The sequence below is a fragment of the Leguminivora glycinivorella genome, chromosome 13 (assembly GCF_023078275.1).
Source record: "Leguminivora glycinivorella isolate SPB_JAAS2020 chromosome 13, LegGlyc_1.1, whole genome shotgun sequence".
Classification (NCBI taxonomy): domain Eukaryota; kingdom Metazoa; phylum Arthropoda; class Insecta; order Lepidoptera; family Tortricidae; genus Leguminivora; species Leguminivora glycinivorella.
The window spans coordinates 13880550-13898619 of NC_062983.1; the positions used below are offsets into that span (position 1 = coordinate 13880550).

The following is an 18070-nucleotide window of genomic DNA, read 5'->3' on the forward strand; positions in this document are numbered from 1 at the left end:
CCCTTCAAAACGGGTAAAAATTATAATAATTACGTATGACACCTAAAGCAGGGGCGGCTCACTCCGCGATTCTATCGCCGCGCTACAAGTACATGCTGGCGGCCGCGAGTTCGCGGCCTAATCAGGGGTGGCGCGCGTTCTCACAGAATGCACTTTCGATTGTTACTTTGCATCGCGAGTTTTTTTAAGGCTTATAATGCGATGTCCGCGTGTGGAATGGCTAATAATGCTTAGTTAAATAGACATTATGAATAAAATGGCACAATCTTACGAGTACAGAGATCTATCTACTATTGATTAAGCCCCACAGAAAAGTTCAATAAGGCTTGTGTGTTGGGACTTAAACAAAAATATATAAATACTGTATATATACCTAGAAAGTAGCCAAGACTTGAATATAATAGTATAACATTTTATCTGAGTATTATTACGTTTTAATCCATAGGCAACCCTATCGTCCGACGCTGCGCACGTGCGGCTAGTTTCTTTGTTTAAATTTTGTAGGTATTTAAAAAGGCGGCATTTCGTGAACATCAAAGCAGTGGGCCTTCTGTACTTGTACTATTACATATTCTGTGCCTAAAGTGAGATAATTTAGCAGCACCTGATAATTGTAGTAAACATTTTGCTCAAACTGAATATTGTCTTTATTTTTTTATCAGGCACTAACTTATCCACGCAGACGAAATTGCAGGCAAAAGCTTATACCTATTTCTATGATCAAATAGAATCATAATTAACCCTTTAATGCATGAACCTTGACAAAGATTTATTCAAATTTGAATTTTGACTCGCTGTCAATTCCAATAAGGTCTAGTTTACCCTTCGAGTTGGAAAGTCAGATGGCAGTCGCTTTCGTAAAAACTAGTGCCTACTACGGCAAGTCTTGGGATTAGTTGTCAAAGCGGACCCCAGGCTCCCATGAGCCGTGGCAAATCCCGGGATAACGCAAGGAGGAGGATATCAATAAAGTCAAAAAGTATGATGCAATATAATTATATACATGACTATGCATTTAAGGGTTAATAGGGTATTTACCATTGACCATTAACTATGAAATTTAGTAAATGATGTCGTCAGTTATACACAGAAAAAAACTAAACCGTTTAAATTATGTGAAAAAATAAATGTTGATCTGAATGGGAAGTGCAGTTCCTTGGATGGAATGTCGGTCAGAGAAGGCTCTGGCTTGCCTTAATCGACAAAAGCTGGCCCCGTGGCCGAATGACATTTCTGCGACGCGAAACGCTACCGAAACACCGCAGAAATGTAGTCTGGCTCTGTCGCGCCTATATGCAAGAGCGATAGAGATACTCGTAAATAGAACTACGAAAGAGATATTATCGTGAGAGTTTGTGCATTCGGCTACGTACACTGGAATGAGCAGAGACCGCAGAGGCCGCCCTTTAGACGTTGCAATTTATGGTCGGTCTAACTTGGGGGGCAATTGATAGACACCGTTTTATTAAGATGGCGGTTTTCTTAGAACATACAAACAGCGGCGAGTGGGGGGGCTTTGTTTTATAAGGTGAATGAATTATCGCGTTCACTGAGCATGAGGGACATTAAAAATGTTGATTGATCTCTATACAATAGAATTAACAGCCCTGTCTAGGTAATATCCGTGGAAGAATTAATTAACTTTGCATTATTTCGCCGCCAAACGGCTGAAGTGGCTGAAACTAAATTGACAGTCAGTTTAGCGGAGACTTGAGTTGAGAGCCGCCCAAAAATGTACAGCGCAAAGGCGAAACACATCTCCTTTGGAAATTGGAAACCACCGTAAGATTTTTACCTAGGTATATATTTGATCAAAATATAGCTAAGATTGTACGGTAATTTCTACAGAGCCGCATAAAATTTTTAGTTACATATTTTGGTTTTTTCCATAACCACTCACCAAAATAATTCTAATTAGCCATCCATTTTATGCTTTTATAGTTATCCTGTTCAACTTCACAGGGGTCGAGATGCGAAAGTTTATGATAATATACTACAAGCAGTCGGCAACACTCCTTTAGTTAAGCTCAATCGGATACCAAAGGACTATGGACTCGAGTGTGAAATCTGTAAGCTCTTTTTGCGTTGCTGTAGTAATAAGACTAATAAATATAAATCAGCCTGTAATCTGTAACTCGTATATTAATCAAATCCCAGCCCCAGTCCAGTCAAGTAAATAAAAATAAGATTCCAGTCAAACCAAAAAGTTTCAGAATCATCTTACTTAAATCGACTCTAACTAACTCTGTTTATCTTTTTCCGGGAGACAGACGCAAAATGCGAGTTTTTGAATCCCGGAGGCTCAATAAAAGATCGGATCGGGAACACATTGATTCACGACGCGGAGAAATCCGGGAGAGCGTGTGATTGTACACGCTTCGTAGAACCTACTTCTGGAAACACCGGGATCGGGCTGGCTTTGACCGCGGCTGTTAAAGGTCAGTAATCACCATATCCTCAGCAGCAGCAGACGTTAGCGGCTTAAATGTAATGTGGTCGAAAAAAACTACATTTCCACCAAAGGCTCATCAGCTGGGCTTAGCCACATTGTGCCTACTAGCTGCGACGCTGTTAGAGAGCCTGGCAATTAGCAGTAAAATCACTCAACTCGAACGTCACTTTTAGGGTCTGGGTCTGACTACACCTACCTATTTTTAACCGCCTTCCAAATCTCAAGGGAAGGGGTTCTCAATTCGTCTGTATTTTTTATTTTTTTTTATGTTTGTTCCTCGATATCTCCGTTGTTACTGGACCGATTTTGAATATTTTTTTTTATTGAATGTAATTGCATACAGATTGGTTCGATTTTTCTCAAAACCCAGTTCTGATGATGGGATCCTGGAAAAATCGAGGGAACTCCTCAAATTTGAAAGGCATACATATGGTGATTTTTGTATTTTTAAAGGAACAGCATGAATTTACGTACGGAACAGTGACGTTTGGTGCAGTGAAACTCCTGATGATGGTCAGAATGGAACTCCTCAAATCTAAACGGCACACTTATAGTGACTTTGGTATTTTTATAAGAACAGCATGCACTTACGTCCAGAACAGTAACATTTGGTGCAGTGGAACTGCTGATGATGGTCAGAACAGAACTCCTCAAATCTGAACGGCACACTTATAGTGACTTTGGTATTTTTATAAGAACAGCATGCACTTACGTCCAGAACAGTGACATTTAGTGCAGTGGAACTGCTGATGAAGAGTGAGCCGCCCATGGTTAGAGTTCCGTTCTGATAATCATTCTCATCTGTAAGTACTTCAGAATCATCCAAATTTCAAAATTGGTTCAGAAATGACGGAGATATCGAATAACAAACATTAAAAAATATACAGACGAATTGATAACATAATCCAACATTTGAAAGTATTTATCACCAGAACCCTAAAGGAAGGCGGTTTTTTTTTCTTAAAAATTATTAATTGTTAAGCTAGGTGTTCATTGACTTTATGCCCTTGTAAGCAGGTTACAAGGCAACCATTGTTACACCGGACAAGAACGCAGGCGAAAAAATGAGTACATTGAGACTGCTGGAGGCCGATATCGTGCAAACCCCCACCTCTGCCAACCTGGGGAGCCCGACCACTTCATAACAGTTGCTCGAGAAATACTTCAACAAGATCCGAACAGCATCTGTTTAGATCAGGTAAGTGCCTACTGTCCTAACAGATATTTCAAGTAAACCTTAGTAGTTAAGCGTAAATTCTAGGGTACTGACTGCCTGTCACGAGGAGCACACAGACAGCGAAATCGTCGCTACACTATGACACGAGGACTTCGCTATAATAGCGTGCGTGGTCGCTAGCTTAATACGCGAAGTTCAAAAGTGTGCAAATTTGGAGCGTACGTTTTGTAGCTAAGGTGTTGTTCATTTTCGAGTACCTACACCTACTAGGCTGCCTCTCCATTATAAAATCATGTACGTTTCAGTTTTCAAACCCTGTGAACCCCATGACACACGAGGAGCAGACGGGCAGCGAGATCGTGGCAGCGCTGGGAACCGTTGATATGGCGGTGATGGGCACCGGCACGGGTGGCACGGTCACGGGCATAGCTCGGGCGCTTAAACAAGCTTGCTCGGACTGCGTCATTGTGGCCGTGGAAGCAGTAGGCTCGATTATATGGGGAAGTGAACTGGCGCCGTTTTATGTGAGTTTTTTTTATGTTAGCAATCCTATTTATAGATCTTACTAGACATATCAATTCAAACAGGGAACATTTACGACTCAACTATCCTCGTAATAGTGACGAAAGCCGTAGGTTTATGGCGCACGTTGCCGCTCCGAACGCGAATGAGGTTTTAGTTACATTACGGGCTATTGAGGTTACATACAATTCAGTACATCAATCAAAAATCACAACGTGATGAAACTCGCACGCCAGTTCTCGCACCGTTTAAATGGGCCTGTAACAGAACAAGCGTCTATGACGAGGAAATGGACTCGTTATTACATACAAAACTTACGGCGAATCAACTTTTCCTTGACCAACTTTCTTGGTGCATATTTTCTTTGGGATTTCATTGGATATTTTAACAAATAATATCTGTGAAGCTTTATCACATGTATAGTCACGTCTTCACTCATAAAATTCAATGTTATTTGATGCAAAACAGGTTGGAAAAAACGTATTTATCAACAAACTACGTTCACATGGACGGAATACTGACACTGACAGTTGTCAGCTGCGTAGCGTTCCGATATTATGTCTTGATTTCAATCACAGGTCATGAAAGTTGATAATGATTAGTAGTATACTTTCTGGATGTGTTTAATGTAGCATTTAGAAACAAAAATGATATTTTACTGCGTATTTGATCTACAAAACTAACTAAAACCCTTTAACAAAAAAATATCTGCATACCTATACTAACCGCAATACATAACTCTTCGTCGCTAACTAGGTATCAATAAAATTATTCCTATATCACTTTGAAACACGTGCAGTCATGCAGATGTTACTATTGAGAAGCAAAAACGTACGTGCTGAGCTGTCTTGGATATTAATGCCTAAGGCGTACGACTTAGTAAACAAAACAGTTATGACCTTTTTCTTATGAGTGTAATTTAGCGGCTATCCATTGTTATTTGTCGCCAGTCGCCCCTTTTGTCGCCAGTCGCCCCTTTTGTCGCCATATTTGTCGCCAGTCGCCCCTTTTGTCGCCATATTTGTCGCCAGTCGCCCCTTTTGTCGCCATATTTGTCGCCAGTCGCCCCTTTTGTCGCCATATTTGTCGCCAGTCGCCCCTTTTGTCGCCATATTTGTCGCCAGTCGCCCCTTTTGTCGCCATATTTGTCGCCAGTCGCCCCTTTTGTCGCCATATTTGTCGCCAGTCGCCCCTTTTGTCGCCATATTTGTCGCCAGTCGCCCCTTTTGTCGCCAGTCGCCCCTTTTGTCGCCAGTCGCCCTTTTTGTCGCCTGTCACTCTTTGAATCTATAAAAGGGTCGGAGCGAGCCGACGCGCGTCATTCTTAAAATATCCACAAGACTAACAGTGTCTCTGGCTTTCGTGTGTTATACTGGTGAGTGAAGTTGTTCTGCTATTATTTCTCTGTTTGTTTTTACTTGGAAATTATTCTAAGTGATTGTAAACTTTGAAATTGTGTCTTTGTTTGATTGTGCGGGGACAATATCGTCGTACAGTTGGACTTAGACCTGTGGTGGAATTGCTTTACCATCAGTTGTGGGGTTATTTTAGTGTTCTATTTATAGTGTAGTGTTACAATTAAATTAATGTGTATAGTGAAGTTTTCTGTGCTTTGTTTCATGAGTGCTGTCAAGCAATACAAAGACTGGGTCGATGTATGGCTGGTGCTTGGAGATAAGTCTGTGTTTGGTTTTGTAGGGAGTAATTCTTGCAAAACTAAGCTTAGATTATAGCACGTAAAGGAAACTTCATTCGTTTATTTAGTTGGTCAGTAAAATTGAATTTAGTCATTTTCTATGGGGTTATTTTGTGAAAATTATAAGCCAGATCATTGTTTGTGACAGACTGTTGTCCGGCTAAGCGCTTTATACCTTGCGGCTGTTAAACATAAGGCGTTTAGGAGTCTTTTTGTTCCAAGTGGAGGGCTTGGGCGTCTTTATTTACTTACAAAAGGCGTATTTTCTCACCGGTCTCAAAGAGTCCAACTGTTAGATGGAAGTGAGGACTTTCACGATTGACGAAAGACATTAGGAGTAATCCTTGCTCACTGAAGTCGGCAGTATTTGAGGCTGGGGTCCTATAAATATATATATTTATTTACTCGGTGCTTTGGTTCATGCTGGCGTTGGTCGCTGGGGATTTCGGTTGTGATCGAACCACATCTAAGTAAAGTTGATCGCAGCTGGGTCTCTCATGTGGCTGGTACTGGTGTGTCCTAGAATACTGGATATATACACGGATAGGGCGATCTACTCTCTGCTACCCTAGCCCGCGGGCAAGAGCAGAGGGGGGGATCAGAACACAAGCCTATAGGTTGCATATCTCAGCTTCGCTGGCTGAACTGTACAGCTTATGGTAGGGATACACTTGTGCATATTTTGAACACAAGATCTATGGTAAGTGACGGTCTGTGTTTCAGATATGTTAGAGTAGGGAAAACAATAGGATTAGGGTAGCGTCACACACTATTTCTATGAAATTAGGGCTGTTTTACGATTGGTTTTGAAGTATAATTGATAGGCGTGTATTTATATGGTTTTAATGGACTTTAAATGTGGTGTTTACTATCTTAAAATATGTGGTAAAACTGGTAATTTATAAAAACTCTTATTACTTAATTTATTTGAGTGAAATTAATAATTGTGGTAGCAATTTCTGATTTTTCGGTGTGGCTGCGGGACACTTAGTGTTGCTAACTAGTTTTTCAAGGTAAATTCTATCAAATTGGCTAGGGAAACAAACTGTCTTTTGGAATAAAAGGATTTGTTTGTTATAGGGCCCAGTGGCATGCGAGCGCCGTCCACTGATGGAAAGTCTAAAGCTTAGAAAAGTTTGACTTACTTATTTCTTATAAAAGTTAGCAACTGCTCGGTGTTTCGATAAAACATTAGAAAGATCGAGAAGTTATGGTCTATTAGCAGTATTGGGGAAAAGGGGGTTTAGCTAGGGAAAAGAAACAAAATAAAAAAGGGGTTAGTTTGTAGATAGATAGCCCTTCAGGCTTACTTGCTTAGGATGCCCGATAATGTGGTTTGATTGGGCCTAAGGATTCCAGACGGTATCGCAAGTTCTCACCCCAAACCGGAATCGAAAATAGAGCGTAGCCGATGTTTTCTAAAATATTTTTTAATATTTATTTCATGTATGTTTCACTCACTAACTTTTATTCTAAAATTCCTTCATCACGTCATTAATTTTCTCACTCATAACTTTCTAGGCCTAAATCTGATAAAATACTCTTCTATAACACTATATTATTATGCTACAATAACCTTTATTCTTTTCCAAAATATAAATAAATAAAATTTTAAAAATTAGTCAAAAATACAGCTGATACTCATTAAAGGATCTAGGTTATCGCGGTTCACATCGAAGGGTTCTACTTATTCACGCTAGACGATCACAAGGCCAAATTTACGGGGTATATTTAAAGGAGGGGGGTTAGCTATACTGTTGGTTAGTCAAGTAAGTAAATAAGTAAGGTGAGCGGAGGTTTAGTTACAGGCCTTATGATTGATGTCATAAAGTACTTACTTAGTTTGTTGCTTATGATGGTTATGATTACAATAATAGTATAATGAACTTACAGGTAGAAGGAATTGGAGACGATTTCGTGCCCCAAGTTTTAGAAAAAGGCGTAATTGATAAAGTTGTGCACACGAATGACTACGACTCCTTTAACATGGCTAGAGAAATTATTCGAAAAGAAGGACTGCTTTGCGGTAAGTTAACGTTAAGATTTGTTTGGACGTTTAGTATTTTGCTACTAAGTAGTAATCTCTACAAACAGTCAACAAGTGCTGCGGAGGTTGTTGCGGTGGATGCTGCTGTAGTGGCTGCTGCTGCCCAGCATGCATCACCATCTACACATACTGCACCAAGATCTGCTGAGTAATCGCCGCAGAAGTGCCGGCGGCTCTGCCAGCGCTTCTGATGCTTCTACCAAAACCCGTGTTTTGTGGATGTCATATTCTCACAAGTATTGTTGCGTGAAATAAATAAATTATGTATTATGTATGTATGTATGTTTATCTATTTTCTAAACATTGCTTATAATAGGGATCAGAAGTGTTTGATGCTTATTTGAAAATTAACGCTTAGAAGTTCAGATTATGATAATTATGTGAGGGTAAATGAATAGAGGTTTCGTTTTACAAGCAGCAAACCTGTGTTATTTTCCCCCCATCACAATACATTTACATGGCACAGTCGGTAGGATCTGAACCAACGCTTCTATACCGTCTACAATTCTGTTTTTCTGATTTCAACTCGTACTAAGTACTTATGTTCGTATTTTCATATATTGTGCAATAGAGTTTTACCAAAAATACATTTACATGGCGCAGTCGGTAGGATCCAATCCAAAGCAATGCCCCTTTACCACCTACAGTTCTGTCTCTGATTTCAACTTTTACCAAAGTATGTTCGTATTTTCATATCTTGTGCAATAAAGTTTTAACAAATACTCACCAGGCGGCAGCAGTGGTGCAGCTATGTTCGCGGCGCTTCAGGCCGCCAAGGAGTTGAAGTTGGGCGCGGGCAAGAAGGTGGTGGTCGTGCTGCCCGACGGAATCCGCAACTACATGTCCAAGTTCGTCAGCGACCAGTGGATGGAGGCGCACCTGTTTAAAGAGCCACCGTTACAGCCCAACATCAAGTAATATTATACCAGTAATTTTAGTTGTCAAAAGCAGACCCAGCCGTGGCAAAATGCCGGAAGATCGCATTAAGGAGTATGATGATGTTGATGAGACTAGGTAGTATTTTTAGAGGTAAGTTGTGGACACTGATTGCGCAACGTATAAGAACGTACCATTAATTACCATTTCTACGAGACACCGTAGCCACCACGAAAGATTTTGCTCTTTCGATTCCTAAGTATGTTCCTTTCCTCCATTATACCGTATCTCCAATTATTCACCCAAAAATAATATAGAGCATTTAGAGAATTGAATAAATTTCTTTACACCGGCAATTAATCCAAAAACAGAGGATAATGATTTGTATTATGTAAGTATTAGACGTTAATTTTTTCTTTATATTTCCAGATGGTGGGATCATCCCCTTGACAGTCTGTCTGTGGATATTTCGGTGCCACGCGTGAAGCACAACGCAACGTGTAGAGATGCTCTCGCTGCTATGGGCAGCGTGCATAACGTTGCAATAGTTGTTGACGAGAACGGGTGAGAGAACAGAGAATACAGTCTGACAAAAAAAGAGTAGAAATGTATTTTTTTTTTCATAGCAACCCTTACAAAAGTGACTCAATAGTTGCCACATGCAACACGGTTTAAGTACAAGTACATACACGGTGTTTCCGGTATCACTCAAAACCTCAGACACCCCAACTGATTTTTATTTTTTTAAACTCATCTAGAGTATTCATCTTTTAATCTGGCAGGCAATTATGGTCGCGCGATAAGTGATAAAATAGCAGGCCGTCCCTATCGCACTATTTGTAAGTGCGATAGGGACGGCCTGATATTTTATCGTCTATCGCGCGACCATGCTTCCCGTGCTGATCGTTACTTTTTTTTTAATTGAATTTTTAATTTTCTGTACAGCTCTACTTGACTTTTAGCTCTACACTCAATAAAATAATTGCTAACTACTATCATAAACCATAAGACTATTTATTTGTGTACGTTACTGCAACGACATAAGGTTTACCAATAGATAGCTAAGATGTCACTGTAAGACACTTTAAAGCTTTGTCACAGTAAACTTCAAATTGGACAGGTAATCTCAGTAAGCAAATAAACTCAATATTCAAAATGACAAGGTTGTAATTAGGTACGAGTTCAATTTGTTATGACTTATGATAAACATTAAGATTAAACTGACAAACAACGTCAAACTAGTAGCGGAAAAAATAATCGTCCAAGTAACCGGCCAGTATTAATACCCCTAAATACTGAAAAAAGGTAAACAACCTCTAGCAATGCGATATACACAATGTTGTATTACGAGTACAATAGAATGGGCACGTAAAAAATAACTAATAACACTAATTTAAATAAAAATATTACCCCCATCAAGATATAGCTCAATCGATTCTACTCTCGATTCTGAACAAACTGTTTTCAGGTTTTTAGTGTTAAGTGAAACACGGTGTAGATGGTGGCGCCCCTATTAATTTCTACTCTTTTTTGCCAGGCTGTAATTACTTATAGAGGTGGAGGGCTTTTCTTACGAGAACTGTCAAGTGCTGTCTGACAGTATTTTATTTTCTTCTAGACACTGAGTCAGGGCCCATTTACACGGTGCGAGAACTCGCATGCGAGTTTCATTACATTGTGATATTTGTGCTGAATTGTGTGTCCCCAGCAGTCCTTAATGTAACTAAAATCGCATGTGAGAACGCATGATTTTTTGAATGGGCCCCCAATTTTTTTGTTCCAATGATAAAATATGTCTCGAAAAAAGATATGTTTCAGGATTTTCGAAGCAGCAATATCCAAAAACCAACTACGACACGCGGCTACCAACCCCAAAAAAGAACAAAAATTGAATTTAAATGAACCGGTGAAAAAGCACGTCATACACAACTGCTTAAAAGTGGTGGCGAACAAGGGCTGCCCTACTGTCGGACTTGTCTCTCGAATTTTAGACATTACCCCGTTCGTTGTTGTAGTTGAAAAGATACCGAATTCTGCAAGTAAAATCATAGGTAAAATAAATACCAATATTAATCATTATCTTTTATAATTTTCCAAATGCATTAACGTCTTGGACAAACCTGTTCGGTTTACCGCTTGCTTTTCCGTTAATGACTTTTTTTACACGTAGTATACATGTATAGTATATATACATATTACAATATTGTAATATGTTTACATTTTAAACTCTTTACTCGTTTATAAAATTGAACAAAAAATCTGAATGAAAGCAAAAATTAATTGATTATAAAAAAACTCCGGTACCTTCATAATCAATTTATTTGTTGGTACTAGTGATTTAGGGCCAGTTGCATCAACCACATTTGACAGACACATCATCGTCACGCAGCGGAGGTCTATGGGTCTTCCCATACAATAAAATTTAACGAGCGCTTTAACGATGATAGACGGTTTGGTGCAACCGACCCTTAATGCTCTTTGGTTGGTACCTAAATAACATCGTAAAACGGAATGTCATCGTTTTCCCCTTGAATGACACTCTTAAAAAAAGGCCGTGTCCGACGACGTGACAATTTTTCAATCAATCTAATTTAATTGTCAATTGAGTCAGCCACTCGGCTAAAGTGAACGGGAAACCAAGTTAACTTGCTTTACCACTATGAAATTGTGTACGTGTGGTGTGGACGCTAGAATTATTACTAAATTAACATTAGCGTTGTTTTCTTTCAGAAATTTTCAAACCAAAAGGAGTAATCACCTCTGAAACAGTATGGCAATATATTAGACCGCATTTGGAATAACCAAGCCGTGAGACAGACATACTCTAATTGTATTCCAACGGTCACTCGAATTTTGCAGCAAATTACTGGATACGTTTGATGACGTATCGACAGCACGCTGGATCTGCGTTTCTAACGTCGCTCTACCAATAAATAAAAAATAAAATAAAATTTGTTTATTTCAGGCACAGCCCATATAATATTAGTAGTAACATATATACCGGGTGCCCGGTAATTAATGGACAACCTTTTAATTCTCGAAAACCAGGCGACTTTCACTAAACCTTAAAGTCGATTTTCTGGACCAGTATAAGGTGCCCTCTTGGTGGTTAAAAGGTTGTCCATTAATATCCATAAAAATTTTAAAAAGTGTGAAAATCTCGAAAACCAGGCGACTTTTACTAAACCTTAAAGTCGATTTTCTGGACCAGTATAAGGTGCCCTCTTGGTGGTTAAAAGGTTGTCCATTAATTACCGGGCACCCTGTATATCACTTAAGCTACTTATATTAGGGTCACTTGCACCAACGAAAATGGAGGGTTAATCCGAGGGTTAACCCACCATTTTATATGGAATTTGACAGTTGACAGCCCACTAACCCTGAGTTAAGTGGTTGGTGCAAGTGGACCTTAGTAACTTAAAATTAACATTACATATTTATTTAAATTTTAATTACTATTTTTAATTTAAATATCTGCCGCCCTCAGGGACACCCGGTACGTGCGTGTGCGTTCGTATCCAGTGTCCCTGAAAGGGGCAGTCGACCCTGTCACTGATGATGACCCTCAGGATGATGTTGCGCCTCCCGCGTACTCTGCGCTGGAGTGATGCGATGCAGTGATGGATCACCGCGCCGAACCCCTCCGTTTGCGCGTGCGCAAACATGACCGAGGCACTGCAGTAACACGGGAGCCCCAACAACACCCTAAAGGCATTATTATAAGTACTGTACTTGGAGGGTATTATTGTACGTTGAAGGCTTTAAAAAGAGTAATTTTCACAACAACGAACTGCCATCCTTTCCCTCTCAATGTCACTGTCATCTTTTAGGTTCTCGGTTACCACATGGCTGAGGTACTTAAATTGACTAACCCTAACAAGGTCAACACCATTGAGCAGCACAGGTGGCAGAGTAGTCACTTTACGACTTTTAGGTTGAAATACCAATAGTTCACTTTTCTTTACATCATAGGTATATGAGGCCATGTGACTTAGCATACTCTTCATAAGTTGCTAGCAATCTTCTGAGTGCTGCGACCGATGAACTGAGCAGCACCATGTCATCGGCGTAACTAATACTGTTGACAATATGTCCGCCAATCGAACAGCCGACCCTAGTGCTTCCCAGCTCATCGATCAGCTCGTTCACATACAGGTTGAAAAGCGAAGGAGACGTCAACCCACCTTATCTCACCCCGCATTAACCCATACTGACCAGAAAATTCGCCAAGCCATTTGACTCGGTTAGTTTGGTGCGCGTACCAATACCTAAAAACATTTACCAGCTCACCCGGTACTCCGGTGTTAATTAGTTTAGTCCACAGAATAACATACCTAACCAAGTCAAATGCCCTAGATAAATCAAGAAATGCAGCGTAAACAGGCGTATTTCTGTCCGTCTAATACCTGGCGACATGCTTGAGGGACAAGATGGAACTTTGTGCTGCGCATCATGGAAATTTAGATGTTTTTTAAGTTGTCTCTTCAAGTCTTCAGCATGACGTGAAGAACCTTAGCCGCTGTTGTCGCCAATGCGATGGGTCGGTAGTTGCATTTATCTCAAACGTCTCCGGTTTTATTTTTAGTTATAGGCATCACGACCGTCATCATTAGCTCAGTGGGCAGGTAAGAATGAAGCAAGGAACATACTACGCGGACGTCCGTCGTAAATCGACCGCGACCGCGACCGATCAGTGTGCACGGAACAAAACATCCAGCGAGCCAGATTTCGATCGGACGTCCATGCGCTCAAGGCCACGTCCACGTCCGTCGACCGATAGTTTGCACGGTTATATGTAATTTCATTGTCCAGATTCGCGTCCGCGGTCGATTTACGACGGACGTCCGCGTAGTATGTTCCTAGCTTTACGAATACACAATGTAAATAGTAACCAATGCGGGCCAAACATGACTTAACATATAAGTACTGGCGTTATCTGTTTTATACTTACAAGTTTATAAACTTCTTAAATTATTTTTGTATTATATCGAGGCAAGGATTTTAATACCTTGTAATGAATTGGTAATTCATTATTATGAAGCCATAAAACCAAAGATTTGCGCAACTTAAAAAAGTTGGTTGTCTGTAAAGTTGATTTACGGACGGTAATTTGACGTGATAACGTCAAACATTACAGTAGTATAGACAGGGGCGGCTCACTCCGCGATTCTATCGCCGCGCTACAAAGTACATGCTGGCGGCCGCGAGTTCGCGGCCTAATAATGAGTGGCGCGCGGTGCGTTTTCACGGAACTCACGTTCCCACTTTCTATTGTTACTTTACGTCGCGAGTTTTTTAAAGCTTCTTTTAAAGTGAATGGCTTATAATGCTTAGTTAAATAAACATCATGAATAAAATAGGACAATATTACACAGATCTACTATTGCTTAAGTCACACGGAAAAGTTCAATAAGGCTTGTGATGTTGGGATTTCAACAATAATATATAAATACTGTACATGTATATACCTAGAAAGTACCCAAGACTTGAATATAATAGCATTTTATCTGAGTATTAAATCGTTTTAATTCATAGGCAACCCTATCGTCCGACGCTGCGCACGTGCGGCTCGTTTCTTTGTTAGAATTTTGTAGGCATTCAAAAGGCGGCATTTCGTGAACATCAAAGCAGTGGGCCTTCTGTACTTGTACTATTATATATTCTGAGGTATAGATTAAACGATGAGATATTCAAATGCAAGAATTACTTATCTATATTGCCGCAATTGTATTGAACACACATGAAAATCACAATAACATTTCACTTCACTTTATAAACATTTGAGTTCACGTGTATCTTTTATGCTAGGCTAGGCGCGATGACTGCGGCCGGTGTGATTAATACGTTAGGCCGTTTTCACATTAAATTTATCCGATCCGATATCGGATGTCGGAAGGGTTTCAATAGAAAAAATCCAAGATGGCGCCTGTAATGTATGGGATATCGGTCCGACATCCGATATCGGATCGGATAATGTGAAAACGCACTTAGGGTCGCCGCGCCGGTCGGTCGGCCCAATGAAATAAAATGCAAAAATATTTTATGAATTTTATGATTTACTTTTATAAAATGGTCATTTACTTTTTTACCTTCCCTAGACTTTAGGCAGGTAGGTATAAAATACATATACGTACTTTGTAGTGTAGTCACATAAATGCAATCTCTGTCTACCCCGCAGGGGATATAGGCGTGATTATATGTATGTATGTTTTCACTAATATCCACCATTACCAATATTATAAAACAGAAACAAAAAAGATCACTAGTACTAATAAATTACTACGTATTACGTAATACTCAGAAAAGCAGTACGTGCCGCGCGACTATACAGGCGGGCGTGTCGCGGCCCTCTCCTCTGCCACTTGTTACGCCGGCGGAACGGCTAGCGTGTGCCTGAAAAATTTGAAATGAAATGAAATGAAAAAATCAGTGAAAATGGTCCATACACAAACCACCTTTCGTGCCGCGCTCTCGCTTGCTGGCCTTGGGGAACGGGACAATGACGTCATCTTTTTGTGCATGCAGCCCGTAGTAACGAGTTATTAGACGTTATCACGTCAAAAAACCTTTAATCCAGCCCCAACTTTACCCTCTCACGTGGACACACTTTTTGGCCTAACAACTCAATCTAGGTTAACTTAATAATATATAAATCTATGCATACAGGTAGAAATACTACTACTATAGTAATCTCTTTAACACTGGTCACACGTGCGAGAGGGACACCAGCCCCAACTTTGACCCTCTCATGTGGACACACTTTTACTAGTCTGATAAGAACGCCTTTCTGCGTAGGTGATAAAGTTCAATTTAGTATGGCAAAAAAAGTGTGAGCTCAGTCCCTATTGAAAGTCCATGGTAGTAACACAGACCACAGATGCCACAGATAATTGGAATTTTATTGGAGATTTTATTTTCGTTCAGTTTTCGTTCTAAATGACAGGTGTGAACGGGATGTCGCTTTACAAATTCATAGTTCTGTACTGTTCACAGCTGTCATATAGTGTAGTTGGTTCATGAATGCTTTGGGAAGGGGGGATAAAGAGAGGTGACGGGGGACCGGACCGGTTTGATTGCGATACTGTGCGTAGCCTGATGTGATACTGATATCACTCCAGTTCCAGTCGAGTTCGAGACGTACTTGCACGGTTTACGATAAGTTGAGTTTTGTGAAGTGTGTAAAAAAAGTGTCGTGTGTGTATATTCAGAATATAAATATAATCTCAAATAAGATAAACTTATAAACGTAAGTGAATTAATTAGGTAATTATAAAGTTTCTTAATAAAACGTCTGTTTTCGTAAAAGGTTAGCAATAAGGATTTGTGTTTTTTTATCGAGATAACAAACATTTAATACTAATTGAAGTGTATATTTTGTTCAGAAAAATGTCGAACCACGTGGCGCCGCAGAATGGTCAAGCAAATGGCACACCAACATTTTTTAACCTCAAGGAATTGCCGCACATCGTTAAAGTACTGTAAGTTTTATTTATAGCTGTTGTTTTTATGAACGGGAGACAGTACCCTACACATGGTCTTGAATGATCAAATAATTATGTATTGTTTTTATAGGGACAGAAATCAAAAATTCCATCCCGACATTCTACACGCAATCGGTAACACTCCGCTGGTGAAGTTGACGAGAATACCGAAATCTGAAGGCATAAAATGTGACATGTGTGAGTATGACTTCCGATATTTCGTATTGCTTACTTGCCAGTAGACCCTATCTATGGATTAATAAAAGAATGCTATTAATTCCATAAAGTCCAAATTCTTACTATAATATTTATATCAAACACTAGCTGCAAAAAGATGCCATAAAAAAAGAATAAATGGTCTTAAAACATTCTGTGTCAATTTATTTTTATCTTTTCCTTTATGGAATTAGAACATATCATTTGTTGTTATCTTTAGTACAGCACTACTTAACACCTTTAGTGTGACAATTAGTAATTGAACTCTTAAGTAACCATACTTCATATAACCCCTTTCAATTCTTTACCATAGTGAACATATTAACTGTATATAAAATATATATTTTTATAAAATAATAAATTTGTTACAGATGCAAAATGCGAGTTTTTGAACCCTGGTGGTTCTGTAAAGGACCGCATAGCTTACAGAATGGTACTGGATGCTGAGCAAAGAGGAGTATTGAAGCCCGGAAAGTCTGTCATTATTGAGCCAACCTCAGGCAACACTGGCATTGGTCTAGCTTTGGCAGCCGCTGTTAAAGGTAATTGCCATGGCTCATGGGAGCCTGGGGTCCGCTTTGACAACTAATCCCAAGATTTGGCGTAAACTGTTTAAACTGAATATCAAACATTAATAAGAATATTCATGAACAAATTATCAAACAAAGGCAGATAGCTATCAACATAATCAGCACCTATTTTAGAGTTCATCAGTCTAGCTTGATAGGTCTTGTGTCTGATTGTTTGTTTCTTCTGAGATTTCTTAGTATTCTAGGTATGACTTTGTCACTTAAATTCTCTTTTTCTACCTTGTTATATTCAGTTTTTACATCTTATCCTTTGCATTATCCCGGCACTCTCAAGAGTCTTGTATGTACTTTGGGTTTTTGCAAAAAGATCATTATTAGATCATATACTTTTCTATTTATTGTCATGATATTTTGTCAAAAAGCATAAATGGTTACTTATCATAATAATAAAAGTCTAATGATGTGTCATACAATAGGTATTAGTTTTAAAAAGCATTGTTTGTCAGCAATTTTACGTAAGTTTCATTTCAGGTTACAGATGTATCATAGTGCTACCTGAAAAAATGTCAGACGAGAAAGTTAACACCCTCAAGGCTCTGGGAGCGGAGATAGTCAGAACACCCACCGAGGCACCCTCTGAATCCCCGGAGAGTAACATTAGTGTGGCTCACCGAATGGCTACAGAAATACCTGATGCTGTAGTACTGGATCAGGTAAATAAACTTACTTATTGACTACCATTTGCTCAAGTTTTGCACCTTTAGGAGGTGCAAATGCTGCATGGAGGTAAAACCATACCTGACAATTTAATGATATGCTAGGGGTACTTTGTCGTGGGACGCTCGCAGAGGCGGCACCTAAAGGCTGCAGGTGTAGGAGGGGGGGGGGGGGGTTGAGTTATTATGTGAAAATAGCTTTTACCTACTAGGTATATATTTATCGTTAGTTTATATCAATAAATATTATCAACAACTTACTTACTATCTAATGTAGGGGGTAAGTGACCTACCTGATATCACTAATATAATCAGCTATATAATGTCACTTACAAAAGAAAACAAAGTACCTATCGA

The 18070-nt window shown here is 39.5% G+C and overlaps 1 protein-coding gene across 1 annotated transcript in view; it reads left to right on the top strand.

Moving 5' to 3' along the window:
• Positions 1 to 18070, top strand: part of LOC125232741 — a 53478-nt gene that overhangs the window by 17530 nt on the left and 17878 nt on the right. The window contains exons 11-21 of the mRNA XM_048138507.1: positions 3470 to 3650; positions 3935 to 4153; positions 7741 to 7873; positions 8625 to 8808; positions 9200 to 9334; positions 10589 to 10821; positions 13356 to 13395; positions 16153 to 16248; positions 16343 to 16449; positions 16839 to 17009; positions 17529 to 17710. Coding sequence (XP_047994464.1) covers positions 3470 to 3650; positions 3935 to 4153; positions 7741 to 7873; positions 8625 to 8808; positions 9200 to 9334; positions 10589 to 10821; positions 13356 to 13395; positions 16153 to 16248; positions 16343 to 16449; positions 16839 to 17009; positions 17529 to 17710 — 1681 coding nt within the window. The remainder of the gene's footprint in view (positions 1 to 3469; positions 3651 to 3934; positions 4154 to 7740; positions 7874 to 8624; positions 8809 to 9199; positions 9335 to 10588; positions 10822 to 13355; positions 13396 to 16152; positions 16249 to 16342; positions 16450 to 16838; positions 17010 to 17528; positions 17711 to 18070) is intronic.